Source organism: Neovison vison, chromosome 10 (genome assembly GCF_020171115.1).
Source record: "Neovison vison isolate M4711 chromosome 10, ASM_NN_V1, whole genome shotgun sequence".
Lineage (NCBI taxonomy): Eukaryota > Metazoa > Chordata > Mammalia > Carnivora > Mustelidae > Neogale > Neogale vison.
This window is the reverse complement of record NC_058100.1, coordinates 5,482,967-5,500,009: the sequence shown is the minus strand read 5'-3', so window position 1 is coordinate 5,500,009 and position 17,043 is coordinate 5,482,967. Positions and strand designations below refer to the sequence as shown.

At 49.0% G+C, this 17,043-nt stretch overlaps 2 protein-coding genes across 4 annotated transcripts; one reads left to right on the top strand and one right to left on the bottom strand.

Moving 5' to 3' along the window:
- Nucleotides 1-525: 525 nt before the first annotated feature.
- NIT1 (nitrilase 1) lies at nucleotides 526-3,803 on the bottom strand. Of its 3 annotated transcripts, none has more exons than XM_044266710.1 (7): nucleotides 3,623-3,803; nucleotides 2,964-3,062; nucleotides 2,468-2,722; nucleotides 2,228-2,331; nucleotides 1,873-2,006; nucleotides 1,594-1,719; nucleotides 526-1,070 (listed from the first exon to the last, which is right to left on the bottom strand). In XM_044266710.1, the coding sequence occupies exons 1-7, from the start codon at nucleotides 3,673-3,675 to the stop codon at nucleotides 804-806; spliced, it is 1,038 nt and encodes a 345-aa protein (XP_044122645.1). In that variant the 5' UTR covers nucleotides 3,676-3,803; the 3' UTR covers nucleotides 526-803. The 3 variants fall into 3 exon arrangements, with proteins under 3 accessions (XP_044122645.1, XP_044122647.1, XP_044122644.1); XM_044266712.1 differs by having other exon boundaries at nucleotides 3,654-3,803; XM_044266709.1 differs by having other exon boundaries at nucleotides 3,467-3,714.
- Nucleotides 3,796-16,850, top strand: PFDN2 (prefoldin subunit 2). The gene is made up of 4 exons (XM_044266716.1): nucleotides 3,796-3,879; nucleotides 15,120-15,208; nucleotides 15,313-15,436; nucleotides 16,543-16,850. The coding sequence occupies exons 1-4, from the start codon at nucleotides 3,805-3,807 to the stop codon at nucleotides 16,717-16,719; spliced, it is 465 nt and encodes a 154-aa protein (XP_044122651.1). The 5' UTR covers nucleotides 3,796-3,804; the 3' UTR covers nucleotides 16,720-16,850.
- Nucleotides 16,851-17,043: the final 193 nt, after the last annotated feature.

Sequence of the window (17,043 nt, the reverse complement as noted above, 5' to 3'; positions counted from 1 at the left end):
CTCCTCTCTGCCCCGTCCCCTCCGTTGCAGGGCTGCAGACCTCTGCCTGGTGCGGCTTTGTCCTTTGTCCCCTTTGCCAAACCCTCTTCAAGGGAGGACTGGGTAAGAGGACTGGGTCAGCCAGGTTGCCCCTCCCGACAGGGTGGACGGAGAAGGGGGTGCTGATTCAAGTACACTCCCCCTGAGAAGGGGAAGGGGGAGTGTGAGACTTCCCTTCCATGTTCAAGTGAAAATAAATCATGTAGCCTGCAGCCCTTTCCCCTTGGCTTTCTTCTGGCTGGGGCAAAGGGCATCACAGGTGCAAACGAAGTCGTTGAGAATCACCTCCTGTCTTCTCTTTCCTTCCCCAGTCTCTAGCCCACCCCCACCCCCAAGCTTCGGAGCGCGGGGCTGGGCCATGCACTGAGTGTTGCACTTTTATGTGGGTAGGGAGGCATGGCGAGTGAGCCAGGAGGCCTAGCGCTAGAGCCTGGTCCCACTGGTGCACCACCTCCCCCTTGAGCTCCCAAAGGAGATGTCCAGACACAGACTTTATGATGATTCTATTTTTTTCAATGCCAGTGCTGCTCAGCCCTCAGCAGAACCTCAGTTTTCATGAAATAAACAGTGACTATATAAAATTCCACCTTTCTGAAACTGAAATCTGAGCTCAGGTGAAAGTTTCTTCTTTCCCAAGAAGTCAAGCTTATGGCCCGTGGAGAGAGGCAAGGTTCTCCAGGTGAGGGGAGCCACGCCTGGGTCCTGCCTTCAAGACACAGCCACACCAGCTCATGCGGGAGTCTCAACTCCCGGAAGTCAAAGTCTTAAGACGGCGGGTGGCCCAGACTGCCATAGAGGTCAGGCCTGCGGTGCTGGAACACGGGCAGGTGTTGGCGCAACTGCCGCAGGTAACGGAGGTCGATCCGGGCAAGGCAGAGGCCTGGTCCTTCAGGGCAGCGGGCCACCACCGTTCCCCAGGGATCCACCACCATGCTGTGGCCATAGCTTGCTCTCTTCTCATGGTGGCGTCCACACTGTGCTGCCGCCACCACGTAGCACTGGGTTTCAATGGCACGGGCCCGCAGCAATACCTGGGGGTGGGGAGATGTGTGTTCACTTAGGTAGGCAGCAGCTACTGGGTAACTGATAGGTGAGGAACATTACACGCCAGTCCACTCGTTGTGACCATTCTGATAATTGCCTGGGAACGATTTACTATGTTAATTATTCTTCAACATAATGAGAGGCAACAATCTAGGGAATGACTTTCCCACTAGGTGGAGAGGGGAAGAAAACCCTTCAGCTGGTAGGGCCAAGGGAGGAGAATGAAGTTCAGAGAAGGCCTGTATGTTTGTGTGTGTGGTTGGGTTTTTTGTTTCATTTTGTTTTTAAAGATTGGATTATTTATTTGAGAGAGGGAGAGAGCGCAAGTAGGAGGGGCAGAGGGAGAAAGAATCCCAAGCAGACTCCGCACTGAGTGCAGAGCCCGATGCAGGGCTCGATCCCACAACCCCCAGATCATAACCTGAGCTGAAACCAAGACTCGAATGCTCAACCGACTGCACCCTCCAGGCGCCCTGAAGGCCCTTATGTTTTGAAGAGGGGTCCTTTTACCTCCCAGTGGGCTGGGCCTGTAACAGATCCAAAAGCTGAAGGGTAGGTAAGTATTTCTGCTCCAGCCTGAGCCAGTGCCAGAGAGAGTTCCGGAAACCGCATATCATAGCAGATAGCTAGACCAATCTGGAATGAAAAACAGCCTAATGCCCCTGAACCGTTTGTCATAGCATCTAGGCACACCCGCCGCCTACCCCACTCCTTAGGGCTTGCCATCCTCTACTACTTCGAAGTACGTCTGTTTTCCTCTTCCCCGCCTCATCCTTTCACAGCTCCCACCTTGCCTGCTGGTGTACTGACAGGAGACTCAAGACTGGGCCCAGGAATGGTAGAGTCGCTCTCATGCATAGGCCCCTGTCCCGGAATCTCCACATCACACAGATGGGTCTTCCTGTAAGTGGCCACCACTGACCCTGGAGGAAGAGGGAGAAGGAATACTCAGTGCTGGTGTTCTAGAAGCCCAGCTTGGTTCCTCTCCTCCCAGGGGGCTAGCTCATAAGCTAGGATCACAAGCACAAACACCCCTAAAACTCTTGACCGAGGAAAACAGCCCGAGGTAAGAAACAATTCTGCAGAATGTTGGTTTAGCTCGAAGAGCCAGGAAAGAGATGGCTAAAGAGTTACAAAGTCTCACCCTTGTCGTTCAGAAGCACGTGACAATTGTAGATTTTCTGAGTCTGCTCCCAGTCTTGGCCTCGCTCGTGGAAACCACCCAAGGACAGCCAGAGTCCACACTCCCTGGGGGGTGGGGGAGGAAGGCAAGGGGGAGGAGGCAACACTGGCAACTCTTCTCAATGTTCTACCCTCCTGTCTGGCAATCTGGGGACACTGCCCAGCAGAGAAACTATCTTTCCCTCCCCCTTTTCCCCAATACCTGGCAAGCTGGGTATATTTTCCCAAAAGGTTCCCACCCAGTGGCTCAGACAAGTGTAGTGTCTCTGCAGGGTCCCTTGCAATGAAGTCAAATGCTTCAGGCAGGAAGGCGAGGCAAGCACCCAGTCTCGCAGCCTCTCGAACAAGCTCAGCGCATGTTTTGAAGTTCTCCTGCTTGTCCGGTGTTGATGTTACCTGGCACACAGCCACCAGCGGCAGTTCCCAGGAAGAGGAGGAGATAGCCATGGCTCTGGCCCTGTGAGTTGGCACAGGCAGGACTCAGATATCCCAGAATGGGGAAATGGAATAGTAAGGGTCCCAAATGGGGTTGCAGGAAGGCTGCAGGGCCCTTTGATTTCTTCTCCTCAGGGCACCCACTGATGAAATGTTCTGTGAATGGCTGGTACCCCCGTGTTTCCCACCCTTTATTCATTTAACAAACATTTCTGGAGCATCTACTAAGTGACAGGCACTGAGGAATGAGCAAAACATGTTACCTGGGCTGTGCACAAAGTACTGAGAGTCGAGGTATCCGGAGTCCAGGACACAGAAGAAGGGACAGGAGCTGGTGAGGAGGCCTGACGATGAAGCCCAGCCTGAGGAAGGTGAGAAATCAGGAAGCCAACCGCTCCCTCAAGCAGTGTATTTCTAGGATTCTCTGACCTCTCTCTTCATACTGTGAGGCTGAATCAGGGCCCTCCTAGTAAAACCCCCCAAGTCTTCAAAACCCTCTTTAGTGTGAGTAATTATGGGCTACAGGAAGAGATCATAAAGTGGGAAGATGGAGGAAAGGGCTTTGCTCGGCGCCTGAGTACCTGGACCTCCAGGGATCTGTACTAGACTGAAGCCCTGTTCCCAAGCGGAACGCATCCGCGGTTCAAGTCTCAAGAAACTTCCTCGCTTTTTTTCCCAGCCTCTCTCCTCGCCTGCGCACCTGCAGAGCTTTGCTGCTCCAAGCATATTCCACCCCTCACCCCGCCATCTCGGAGCGGAAGTTCACCTTCCCCGGTTCCCCGCCACCCGTGGAGGGCAGAGGGCACTGGCACCCACGCACATCCCAACCCGCGTCCCCACGCTCCGGTTAACCCGTCCTTTCCGCCTCTCCCAGGGGCAGTGTCTCTGTGGCACAAGTTAAAGCACTGCAGGCGGAATTCACCGCGGCCGGCGGAATAGGCAGCAGGTCCTACATGAAGTTTCGTCCACAACCATCCGCAGGACCCGAACCGAACCGCAGCCTGGAGGCACAGGCACCCGGGCGAGTGGGCGGTAACTCCCAGGCCGGATGTGACGCACGGCGGGGCGGGGCCGCGCACGCCGGAAGCCCAGCAGGCGACGAAGATGGCGGAGAGCAGCGGTCGCACCGGCAAGAGCAGCGGTAGCGGCGCGGGCAAAGGGGCGGTGTCGGCAGAGCAGGTGAGGAGCGGAGAACGCGAAGGAGGAAAACCGAGCCGGCTCCGGAGTCGATGCGGGGAGAGGGGGGAGCCTGTGGCTGGTGCAGGCCTCGCCCCGGTCCCACCTTTGCGAGGCCGCCTAGAGAGGGGAGGGTCCTTGGAGGAGCTGGCCGAGCCCCCCGGGAGAGAGCCGGAGGGTTGGTAGGTGAAGGCCACGCCTCCCTTGGGGTGTTGGGTGAGCCGGCAGGAGGCCCAGAGCCCGGAGATGCGGGGTGTGGGAGGACGCACAGTGGTGAGGGGAGATAGGTCGTCGCTTTCCCCATTTCTCCGCACCCTCAAACCGGATAGGCTGAGCCAGGCAGCTCGTAACGAATCCCGGGGGACTCGTCAACGGGCTGGTTGTGTGGTCTGTTACGTGACCCTGAAACCACGTTGACAGTCGCCCTCCCTCTGCAGAGCCACGTGACTCACATACTTGAACAGTGTAGTGTTCCATACTATTTTGACTCGCAAGTCATTATTAGATTGAATTTCTTTAGCGACCAGAAACCCTTTTCTAACCCGAGTTTGCATTTCCCCCAGTGTCTAGCATCGGGAGACCTTTGATAAATAACTCAGAAAGCCTTTTGTGGCGTGGGAGCCATGGTTTGCCAGTGGTGGGGCTAGTGTTGAATAGAGGTGGGAAGAAATCTACATGATAGAAAGGAAAATGGAACAGCTCTTTTAATTACAGGCTCACTTACCAGTTATTTGTTGAGCAGTTACTACAGGCAAAGCCATCTACATAAAGATTTTTCGAATTGCCACATGCAGTCAAGGAGCTCATCGTAAAATAAGACGTACAAAATGCTAACATGGGGCAGAGGAAGAGTGTCCTAACAGGTACAAAGTGCGGTGGGATTTTGTGGAGGATTTTGTGCATAGTTTCTGCCCTCCGGGGTGGGGAGTTGTGGTGGAAGGGAAGGGAGAAGGAACCCAATATTTTCTGAGGCTCTACTATGTGCTAGGCCCTCTGCTTGGTACAGGGAAGCAGATACATGAAGTAGGCCTTGTTTTCAGGATCGCTCACAGACTCATTTGAGAAAAGAGAAACCAAACAGCAGAGATGTACAATATTCTGCACAGGCCCCTCTTTATGCCAGCTAGAAAAGGGACTGTCTAACTAAGCAGGAGGTTATGGGATTTGAGGAGTGGGTGGGAAACGGGAGCTGTGGTATAGTGGGGTGGCTAAGAGCGTAAGAAGTGCACTGAGGTTTGGCAGATGTGTGTTTGAATCAGATATCTACTATTTATTATGTGTAGATGACCTTCCATGACTTACTTCTCTCACCTTGCCCTCCTGTAAAAATATAATGGTGCATATCTCATCACTGTTTGGATTATTAGACAAGAAATGCATGCAAAGTGTTTTTGCACGGTGACTGGAATAGAGTGTGTTTGTTTTTCTGGAAGAGATAATCCTTCAATTCAATTCTAAAGGATGAGAGAAGTTAGTCAAGCAAAGAAGGAAGTAGAGAATTTCCTGGGTAGAGGGACTCATGTACTTAAAATCACTGAGGCATGAACTTGCCTGGCGTGTTTAGGGTGCAGGTAGACAGACTTAAAATATAGGATGGAATGCAGACCTTCAGTGCGAAGAAAAAGGGATAGGAATCTAGGACGTTTCTCAGATTTCTGTCTTTGATGGATGCGGGTGTCATAGGGAATGTAGGCGGATAGGAAATGTCGGGGTGGGGGTGGGGAAGTAAGTTTAGTTTGGGGTTTTGAGTTTGGGTTTTGTTTTTGTTTGTTTGTTTTTTAAGATTTTATTTATTTATTTGACAGAGAGAAGCACAAGTAGGCAGAGAGGCAGGCAGACAGAGATGGGGGGGAAGCAGGCTCCCTGCTGAGAAGAGATCCGGATACGGGGCTTGATCCCAGAATCCTGAGATCATGACCTGAGCCGAAGGCCAAGGCTTAACCCACTGAACCACCCAGGCGCCCCTGAGTTTGGGTTTCTTGTAGGACATTCAAGTGGAGATATTTTAGTAGTCAATTTAACGTATAAATCTTTTTTTTTTTTTTAAGATTTTATTTATTTATTTGACACAGAGAGAATGAGATCACAAGTAGGCAGAGCAGCAGGCAGAGAGAGGGGGAAGCAGGCTCCCTGCTGAGCAGAGAGCCTGATGTGGGGCTCGATCCCAGGACCCTGAGATTATGACCTGAGCCGAAGGCAGAGGCTTAACCCACTGAGCCACCCAGGCACCCCTGACTTATAAATCTTGAGTTACAGAAATCTGAGTCAGAGATATAGATTAGAGAATTTTAAGCTTATGGATGGTAGACAAAGTCATGGTTATGGGCAAAATCATCTAGGCTTTGTACAGAAAGTGAAAAAAGAAGCAGAAGAAGGGTGGAACCAATATTTAAGGATTATGGAGAAAGGGAAGCCCTCAAAAGAAATTGAGCAGTTGTGATAATTGAGTTCTGAGGCTGTTTTGCTTAATGTTCTGTGGCCTTTGTGTTCCAGAGAGAACACTGGGTAAAAGATAAAAGATTTATTGGGGTGTCTGGCTGGCTCAGTAGGTAGTGCATGTGATTCTCGATCGTAGGGTGGTGAGTTCAAGCCCCATGTTGGGCCTAGAGATGACTTCTTAAAAAAATAAACACACACACACACACACACACGCACACACACATTTATCACTCCTGCAAATGTGAGCTGCATGTGTCCCTTATAAACAAGATGGAAGGAAGTAACACGCTGTACTAGGTACTTTACTTGTTTTTTGATCTGTTATTTAATTACTGCTATTTGGAGCAGGTTATATTGTCCTCCCTTTATAGATAAGGACATTTGCATTTCAGACACTTTAACTTACCCGGAGTCTGTAACTGGAAGAGCAGGGCTTTCAACTGAGGGAGTGATTTGAGAATCAGACAGACATACTTTCCCATTTATACATGATCCTTTTAGAGATGTTTGAGCTAAGCCTGAAGGATTGGATAGATTTGAACAGGTGGTAATGGAAATAGGATATTAGGGAATAGGATAAGAGGAGAGCTAGGGAAAGCACAGGCTGATGCGAAGTACAGGGACTGGTTAGTTTAGCTAAATCATGAGGTATAAGAAAGCTGTGCTTAAAGCAAGCTGAATCTTTGCATGACAAAGAATTTGGAACTTTTTAATGTAAGCGGTGAGGGAGTCACAGAAGGATGTCTGGTATGCTGTTGTTATTTTTCTGTTACATAAAATAAGGCATGTTCTTTGTGGAAATGTAGAAAACACAGGAAAAAGTACAAAATAAGAAATAAATTGCCCATGATCCTCGAATCCAAAATTAACTACTATTACCATTTTGGAGTATATCCTTTGATACACTCCAAAGGAGGTTTCTCCCCCTCCTTTATGTTTTTTGTTTGTTTTAGATTTTTTACTTATTTATTTGAAAGAGAGAGATCACAAGTAGGCAGAGAGGCAGGTGGGGTGGCGGGAGGTAGCAGGCTCTCTGCTGAGCAGAGAGCCCGGTTCGGGGCTCCATCCCAGGGCCCTGAGACCATGACCTGAGCTGAAAGGCAGAGGTTTAACCCACTGAGTCCCCCAGGCGCCCCTGTCCTCATGTTACTGGTGAAGAAACAGATTTGAAAAAGAGATAACTTGCTCATGGTTAGATTGTGAAGCCATTTCTGACCGACTTCAGGGCTCCTTCTTCTAACATTTAAGTATGGGTCTAGAATTTCTGAGAAGGCCTGGGTTTGCAGGCAGTAGAATAAAGGCAATTGTTGAAGCTCTAGAAGTAGCTAAGATACCAATTGAAATGGTCTAGGTCATAAAGAAAGTACTAAGAAAAGAATCTTAGATCCTGTCTCCATGGTGGGGATGAGTGGAAGAACTTCAGAAAGAGGAAGGGAGTGGGTTTTTTGGTTTTGTTTTTTTGAAGATTTTATTTATTTATCAGAGAGACAGTGCGTGCACACACAAGCAGGCAGAATGGCAGGCAAAGGCGGAGAGAGAAGCAGGCAACCCGCCGAGCTAGGAACCAGATACAGGACTCTATCCCAGAAGCCTGGGATTACGACCTGAGCCGAAGGCAGCAGCTCAACCAACTGAGCCACCCAGGCGTCCCAGGAAGGAGTATTAAGAGAGGTGGGAGATCAAAAGAACCGAAGGGCCCTGGAAGCTAAAAGAGAGAAGAGGGGGCGCCTGGGTGGCTCAGTGGGTTAAAGCCTCTGCTTTCGGCTCAGGTCATGATCCCAGGGTCCTGATCCCGAGATCCCACATCGGGCTCTCTGCTCAACAGGGAGCTTGCTTCCTCCTCTCTCTCTCTCTCATTCTCTCTCTCTCTCTCTCTCTGCCTGCCTCTCTGCCTACTTGTAATCTCTGTCTGTCAAATAAATAAATAAAATCTTAAAAATAAATAAAAGAGAGAAGAGAGCCTTCCTTGTATTGTGCACTGGACATGTTCCCTCAGTTTAGTTCTCCTTGTTATCCTGAGGCAGTGGTTCTCAGCTTTGACTTCGCGCCTGAAGAAATGTGGTAATCTTGGAGATGTTTTTTGTTGTCACAAGTAGGAGCTGCTTCTGGCTCTCAGTGGGTAGAAGCAGAGAGCTTGCTGTATCTCCTGCATTGCTCAGGACAGCCCCCCATAAAAAATTATTCTTCTGGCGCCTGGGTGGCTCAGTGGGTTGGGCCACTGCCTTCGGCTTAGGTCATGATCCCAGAGTCCTGGGATCGAGTCCCGCATCGGGCTCTCTGCTCAGCGGGGAGCCTGCTTCCTCCTCTCTCTCTGCCTGCCTCTCTGCCTACTTGTGATCTCTGTCTGTCAAATAAATAAATAAATTCTAAAAAAAAAAAAAAAAAAAAAATTATTCTCCTGCCCAGAATATCAGTAGTGCTGATGTTTAGAAACATCATGGTATATGATGGTATACCATGCGGGATATATGGTATATCCATATATGAGATCTATTTTAAAAATGAGGAAACCAAGAGAAAAGTTAGTAACTGGCCAAACAGTAACTGGCCAAACAACAGGGAAAACTAGGATATGAACCCATGTCGGACCCAAGTCTGGGCTATTTCCACCTGCCGTGTTGCTCCTTAAAGGAAGAGAGTAGAGGGCCAGCCTCTGCCTTCGGCTCAGGTCATGATCTCAGGGTCCTGGGATCGAGCCCTTGCATTGGGTTCTCTGCTTGACAAGGAGCCGGCTTCCCCCCTCCACCCCCGCCTGCCTCTCTGCCTACTTGTGATCTCTGTCTGTCGAATAAATAAATAAAATCTTTAAAAAAAAAAAGAGAGAGTAGAAAAGCAGAGTGAAAATTGAGAAAAAAATTGTTGAATATGGTAAGAGACCATTTGATTTTTGAGAGGACAGTTTACTAAGTAATGATAGTTTAATAGCTAGTGATAGAGAGAAGGCAGTTTGGGAGTTGGGTTGGGAGTGAATGGGAGGTGAGGAAAGGAGGCAGTGAGTACGGAATAATCCTAAAAGAAGATGAAGAGAAGGGCTGAGAACCATTATTTGTTGGAGTATTAAGGTCAAGGATGTTTTCTTTTTTAAAAAAGTATTTTATTTTATTTCTTTATTAGAGAGAAAGAGCGTGTGTGGATACACACAAGCACATACAGAGCGAGAGGGACAGGCAGATTCCCAGCTGATCCAAGAGCCTGAGGACGTGGGGCTTGATCCTAGGACTCCAAGATCATGTCCTGAGCCAAAGGGAGACTCTGAACTGAGCCACCCAGGAGCCTCTGGTCAAAGACATTTTCTTCATAGTTGAGTATGTCAGGAAAGGGGGCACTGAACTGAAAAGAGGATATTTAGCGAGTGACACCCCAGAAGATGCTTTTCCAGGTGAATCTAGTCATAATTCTTGACCTATTGTTCTGTTCCTCACTGAACCCAATAAGAGTAAACATCATGTATGTAAGCAGGCCAAAGGACATTTTGGAGGTATAGCTAATGATTACAGATTTTTCCTGAATTTACCAACACTATATGGTACTGATTAAATTAAAAAAGAGAGAGAGAGAGAGAGGGGGGAACATAAATCAAACGAAAATAGTTTGACTTTTTTTTTTTTTTTTAAAGATTTTATTTATTTATTTATTAGAGAGAGAGAGAGAGAGAGAGAAAGCATGAGCAGGGGTAGGGCAAAGGGAGTGGGAAAAACAGACTCCCCACTGAGCACAGCGCCTGCTGGGTCCCGAGGTTCATGACCTGAGCTGAAGTCAACTACTTAACCGACTGAGCCATCCAGGCGCCCTTGATATATTTTTTTAAGATTTTCTTTTTTCACTAATCTCTACATCCAGAAGGGACTGGAACTCACAACCCTGAGATCAAGAGTCTTAGGCTTTTCTGACTGAGCTGGCCAGTGCCTGCCGCCCCCCTTCCCCCACCCAGTTTGACCTTAATGAGAGGTGATAATATGACAAGCCGGTAAAAATACATTAGTAGAAAAGGGATTCTTAGAGTTCAACAAACCTGGGTGGAAGCACTGGTTCACTGTGTTATTTTCTTACCCACACCCCACCAGCCTCGGTCTGCTGAGCTGTAAAGTGAAGTACATGTCTTCTAATGTGTTTTTATTTTAGAATTAAGTGAGATAAAGAGGAGTAGAGTGCTTGGCAGATAGTGGTGCTCTTTTACTTACAAACTGTGGGAGGAAGGTATATTACTGTAGGACCGTGGCAAAAATAGGCATTTAAAAAGAGGTTGTATTTGCATATTTAAAAATTCAAAAAAGGTTAACAGTAAAGCTTAGAAGGCAGGCTGCATGGTTGAAAATTAGGAACACAAGAGAATTGGAAAAATTTTCTACCAAAAAAATTTAGCGGGGGGCACCTGGGTGGCTCAGTTGGTTAAGCATCTGCCTTTGGCTGAGGTTGTGATCCAGGGTCCTGGGATCAAGTCCCGTGTTGGGCTCCCTGCTCAGCGGGGAGTCTGCTTCTCCCTCAGCCCTCCACCTCTACTTAGGCTGTCTCTCATTTTCTCTCTCTCAAATAAGTAAATAAAATCTTTAAACAAAAATTTAAGGAATTGATATATTTTATTTTTAGTTTTTTTTTTCCTTTTTTTTTTTAAAGATTGTATTTATATTTGAGAGAGAGCATGAGAGGGGAAGGGTCAGAGGGAGAAGCAGACTCTTTGCTGAGCAGGGAGATTGATATTTTTAATTTTTTAAAAAGATTTTATTGGGCGCCTGGGTGGCTCAGTGGGTTAAGCCGCTGCCTTCGGCTCAGTTCATGATCTCAGGGTCCTGGGATCGAGTCCCGCATCGGGCTCTCTGCTCAGCAGGGAGCCTGCTTCCTCCTCTCTCTCTCTGCCTGCCTCTCTGCCTACTTGTGATTTCTCTCTGTCAAATAAATAAATAAAATCTTAAAAAAAAATAAATAAAAAGATTTTATTTATTTGACAGAGAATGAGAGAACACAAGTAGGGGTAGAGAGGAGCAGGCTCCCCGCTAAGCAGAGCACCCTATGTGGGGCTCAAAGCAGGACTCGATCCCAAGACCCTGGGATTATGACCTGAGCTGAAGGCAGACACTTAACCCCCTGAACCACCCAGATGCCCTAATATGCTTTTATTATTATTATTATTATATATTTTTAGAGAGCAGGTCCCACATACACTCGGAGTGAGGAGGAGGGGCAGGGCGAGTGGGAGAGAGAACCCTAAGCAGGCTCCACACTCAGCACAGAACCTGACATGGGGCTCTGTCTTGTGACCCTTATGACCCTGGGCCCAAATCAAGAGGCAGACACTGAACTGACTGAACCGTCCGGACATGATGCGCATTTATATGTGAGCACATGGAAGGGGATAACATGGGATGTGTTGACTAATCTTATTTTGGCTATCATTTCACAGTATGTACACAAATCATAATCTTGTATGCCTTAAACTTACACAATGTCATGTGGCAGTTACATCTCAGTAAAGCTGGGGGGATAAAAAGGAAAACCTTGTCCCGTGTGAAATTGTTTGTACGTTCCAGTTAGGAGAATGTGAAGAGTTCTGTTACCAGGATTGAAGTTACTTTTGAATAGAATAAACAGCTGGTATTTTAATTTAATTGGATTCTTTCTCAGTAGGGAGGTTTACATGTAAGATGATGAGTTGAGTAGGGCGGAGAGAATCAGCAGTAACCTGGCCATCCCTGATTATAGCAGACAACTTCAGGAGAACAGGAATAAGGGAAAGAGAAGGAAATTTAAATCTAGCCCTAGGGGAGAAGATCATTAGAAAAGTTGTATTTTGGGGCGCCTGGGTGGCTCAGTGGGTTAATAAGCCTCTGCCTTCGGCTCAGTCATGATCTCAGGGTCCTGGGATGGAGCCCCGCATCAGGCTCTCTGCTCGGCAGTGAGCTTGCTTCCCCCTTATTCTCTGCCTACTTGAGATCTCTCTTGCTCTGTCAAATAAATAAATAAAATCTTAAAAAAAAAGAAAAGTTGTATTTTAACAGGAAGAATGTGGGGCTGCATCATAGCCTCTGTCTTCATTATGGGGCAGAGCCCAGAGATGGCACGTTAATACCAGTTTATTTGGCATCTAATTTCCAGTTCGGTTACAGTCAGCTGCTAAGAGATTTCATTTTCTTTAAGGGCATCAATGGCTGAAATTTTCCATAGTAACTGTGGATAACTCAAACATTTTAAATAGATTTATTCTAGTTTGACATTTGATTACAGGTTCATAAACTGGACCAGGAGGAAATAGGGGTTGTTGATTGGCAAGAATGTTTGAAGAAAAATTGGAATTAAAAAAAATATCTCTTTTGCCTTTAGTTATGTTAAATTGGTAGTTGAGAAGTAGATTCTTACTAATACATTTTTTAAGGTTTTATTTATTTACTTATTTATTTGACAGACAGAAATCACAAGTAGGCAGAGAGGCAGGCAGAGAGAGAGGGGGAAGAAGGCTCCCTGTTGAGCAGAGAGCCCGATTTGGGGCTTGATCCCAGGACACTGGGATCATGACCCAAGCCGAAGGCAGAGGCTCAACCCACTGAGCCGTCCAGGCACCCCGATTCTTACTAATTATTAAGGAAAATAAGTTCAGGCCTCAGAAATCTTAGACTCTTCAGCTGATTTCATTGGTGTATTTAACAACATTCGTCCAGAAGAGTGGGTCATTGGGGTGCTAGGGGAGCACCTAGAATCTGGTTTAGTTATGGAATTTTCATAGGTAAAATTATTTTGATCTGTAATACTGACAGCGGAGAAAAAGCTAACTATAAATGGAATAGTTTGCTATAGGCAGTGGAGGTGAAGGGAGAGAGGCTTATAGAGGATTTAGATTTTCAAGGCATCTGTTGGAATGAGTGGACGGAGGGGAGGGAGATGGACAGGTGGGGGCCGGGAGAAGGCAACTCGCCACTCGAGTGGCAAGGGTCCTCGTCAGACCCGTTCCTTGGCTTTTTGAGCAGTAGAAGGATGTCGGGGTGGCCATTAGGATCTTACTAGCTGTAGATGAGCCTTGCAGGGAGAGCTAGAGATAGAAGGTACTAGTGAGGTTCAGGTGGTTGGTCCTTGGTGGTGGTGAGCTTGGACATGATGTGAGTAGGAGAGCAGGCTCCGGCAGCAGTTCAGGTGGTGGAGCCAGGGCGGGGGCTGGAGCTGGGGCCGTGGGGGTTTGGAGAGAGGGCCGTGATAGTAGTGGATGTACTTCACTGCGTACAGAGCCCTTTCATACTCGAGCTCAATAGAGTAGGTCCCGTGTGCCTACTCAATAGAGTAGGCTCAGAGCGGGTAAGCCGCGGTTCTCCGTTCTGGCTGCACATTACGGTTATGTGGGAGGGCTTTGACAAATACCGAGGTCTGGGGCAGGGTAGTGTCCCACTCCTCACACTCTTGATTTCGGCTCAGGTCAGGATCTCAGGATCATGGGATGGAGCCCCAGGCTCCGGGCTCAGTGCAGTCAGCTTGGGATTCTCTCTTTGCCTCTGCCCTGCCCCTGCATGCGTGTGGCCGTCTCTCTCTCTCTTTCTCTAAAAATAAGTAAATAAGATCTTTAAAAAAAAAAAAAAAGAACGAAAAGAAAAGAAAGAAAGAAATACTGAAGACTGGGCCTCACCCAGTGATTGTGTAAATGTCCAGAGGCGCCCCTTTTCACACTTTCCACTCCCCTGGGGATGCTGACGAGTAGCCAGGGTTGAGAGCCATACAGTAGAGTGTCTGAGGCCATAGAGCTGGTATGTGGCAGAGACAGAACCCGAAACCTGGCCTTTTGTCTCCGGGCCCCAGGTTTTCCTTCTCTTTTTTCCCCTCCCATCCCACCCACCCCTATAATTTTCTGCCCTCATTACATTTTTGCCTTTCATGTGATACTCTCGCCAAAGCATCCTCAGAGCCCTGTACCGAGAGTCACGGGGATGGCGATCGTGGTGCCCCGTCAGGTTTTCACGCCGTTTTAATTCCCTGCTCCCTTTCTGGGGAGCAAGAAGCTGGCGGGGATTATTCCTCTGGCTTTTACATACGCGACTTCCTGCGCCTTCCCTGCACCCCTTTCTCCCCCCGTATCTCATCCTGCAGGCTTCAGGGAGGGCAGTGCGTCTCCACGAGCCTGTGTTAGTGAGGGTTTCTAGGCTACAGAAACAGACTCTGGCCAACTTTTTGGGTTTCTTTTTAAGCAGTATTTTGGAAGGCTAGTGGGTCTTTCAGAGAATTGAACACAATGAAAAGAGAGGTCCAAGAACTGGGTCAGCTTTGGGGATTTCAGGAAGAGGGACCGAGGATCATCTGTGTGCGACAGCTGTCTTCGCGCCTGCTGTCTTCCCGACCTGTTTGTCTGTCCCCCATCAGTTCCTGTCCAGAAGCTCTGGTATAGGATACGTCGCCACCCCCGTGGCCAGGGAGCATGGGTCCTGTGACCAGTAGCCCCACAAGCAGCCCCCTAGCTCAGGAAGGGCAGTTCCCCTGGGCAGACCCGAACGAGGGTTACGACGAGAGTTCCTCACTATGGAGCCTTTGGTCACAGCCTTCTCTCCCTGCGAGTCCGAGCTCCTGGGGGAGCTCTCCTCCCCGCACCCCCCATCTGCAGCACCTGCGCCTGTCCCTCACCACCTGGAAGCTGCAGGAGGGGCGGGCAAGTTCGCAGTCACAGTGGGCTCTCCGGAAGCATGGAGAGTGGAATTCAGACAGATTAACGGCAGCAATCACAGACTTGGATTCTACCTCTTTTCCGAGGTAGTGTCCAGAGCTTCCCTTCTGTGTTTTGCTGGAGCCTCTGCCATGTCCGCCGTCTCCTCTCTCATTTCACTTTCTCCTCTTCTAAGGTGATCGCTGGCTTCAACCGCCTTCGGCAGGAGCAGCGGGGGCTGGCGTCCAAAGCCGCCGAGCTGGAGATGGAGTTGAACGAGCACAGGTGAGGAGGTGGGGGAGCAGCCAGCGACGGGAGAGTGGGCCGGGCGGTCGCCGCGGGGTGGGCCGACTGCTCAGAGCTGCCCGCTCCCCCCACCCACCCCGCAGCTTGGTGATCGACACCCTGAAGGAGGTGGATGAGGCCCGCAAGTGCTACCGCATGGTGGGAGGCGTGCTGGTGGAGCGGACGGTCAAAGAGGTGCTGCCGGCCCTGGAGAACAACAAGGAGCAGGTGAGCGGGCCGCCCGAGGGGCGCGGGAGGGGAGCCGGGTGCAGGCGAGCAGGTAGGAGCCCCTGTTGAAGACCATGTAAGCAGCCTATCGGCCTGCGCTTGTTAGGATGCTCCAAGTCTAGACTCAGACGGCACTAGGCAGTAGTGCGCGCTGCCAGCCTCTCACCCTGCGCCCCGGGATCTGGCTGAGCTGAGGGAGAGGAGGCGGCGAGAGCCGTGTTTCTCCCAGTGTAGTCCGTGGATGCCTGCATCCGGGTCCTCTGGACAACCGTCTAAAATGCTGCTTCCTGGGGCGCCTGGCTCAGTGGGTTAAAGCCTCTGCCTTCAGCTCAGGTCATGATCCCAGAGTCCTCGGATCGAGCCCTGCATCGGCCTTTTTGGGGATCAGGGAGCCTGCTTCCCCACCCCCTCTCTGCCTGACACTCTGCCTACTTGTGATCTCTGTCAAATAAATAAATAAAACCTTTAAAAAAATAAAAATTAAAAAATAAATGCAGCTTCCTGGGGCACCTGGGTGGCTCAGTTGGTTAAGCAACTGCCTTCGGCTCAGGTCATGATTCTGGAGTCCTAGGATGGAGGCATCCGGCTCCCATCTCCACGGGGCGTCTGCTTCTCACTCTGACTTTCTCGCTTCTCATGCTCTCTCACTCTCTCTCTCCCTCTCTCTCTCAAATAAATAAATTAAAATCTTTTTTAAAAAATGATATTTTTACATCATTTCTGGACCCACTGATTCAGGACAATTAGAGGTGGGGCCTGTGGAGTGGCTTTTTTTTTTTTTTTTTAAGTAATCTCTGTGCCCAGCGTGGGGCTTGAACCCACAGCCTGAGATCAGGAGTCATATGCTTTACCAACAAGCCAGCCGGGTGCCCCATGGAGTGGCGTTTTAAAAACAGCCACAGCCCAAGTGGTTCTTACGTACATTAAAGTTTATAAATCACTTTTGCTTTTTTGAGAGAGGCAGACTTTCAGGGTCTGGGCTCTCCTGTCAATATTTGGTGAGGCCAGAGGTATTATCCTTCTGTCAGTCCCCAGCCACTCCCATCCCAGCCAGGGGCAGGGAGTGCTAAAATCCTCTTCTGTAATCCCTGTCGCTTGCCCTCTAGATACAGAAGATCATTGAGGCACTTACACAGCAGCTTCAGGCAAAGGGAAGAGAATTAAATGAATTCCGGGAAAAGCACAACATTCGTCTGGTGGGGGAAGATGAGAAGCCGGCAGCCAAGGAGAGCTCCGAAGGGGCCGGGGCTAAGTCCAGCTCAGCGGGAGTGTTGGTCTCCTAGGGACCAAGGCCTTTGCATTTTTTTCTACCCTGACTCCCACTTCTCCTAATTTCTCTTTATTGTTATTATTATTATTTTCTCTGCTGTTGTAATATTTTTTTGTTAATTAAATGTTTTGGTCAGAATGCTCAGCTCTAGCCTGAAGCTTTCTCCTAGTGTTAGGGGTGGGATTTGCATGAGGCATGGCAAGCCTAGGACTTGTGGAGTTTGGGTCCATCAGGCTAATGGCCCACAATACGAGAGGAGGTCCCATATTTTATCCTTTCCCTTGCAAATAAAGATGTGGCTGCTTGTTGACTGCCCTCCCCACAAAAAGACTCACAC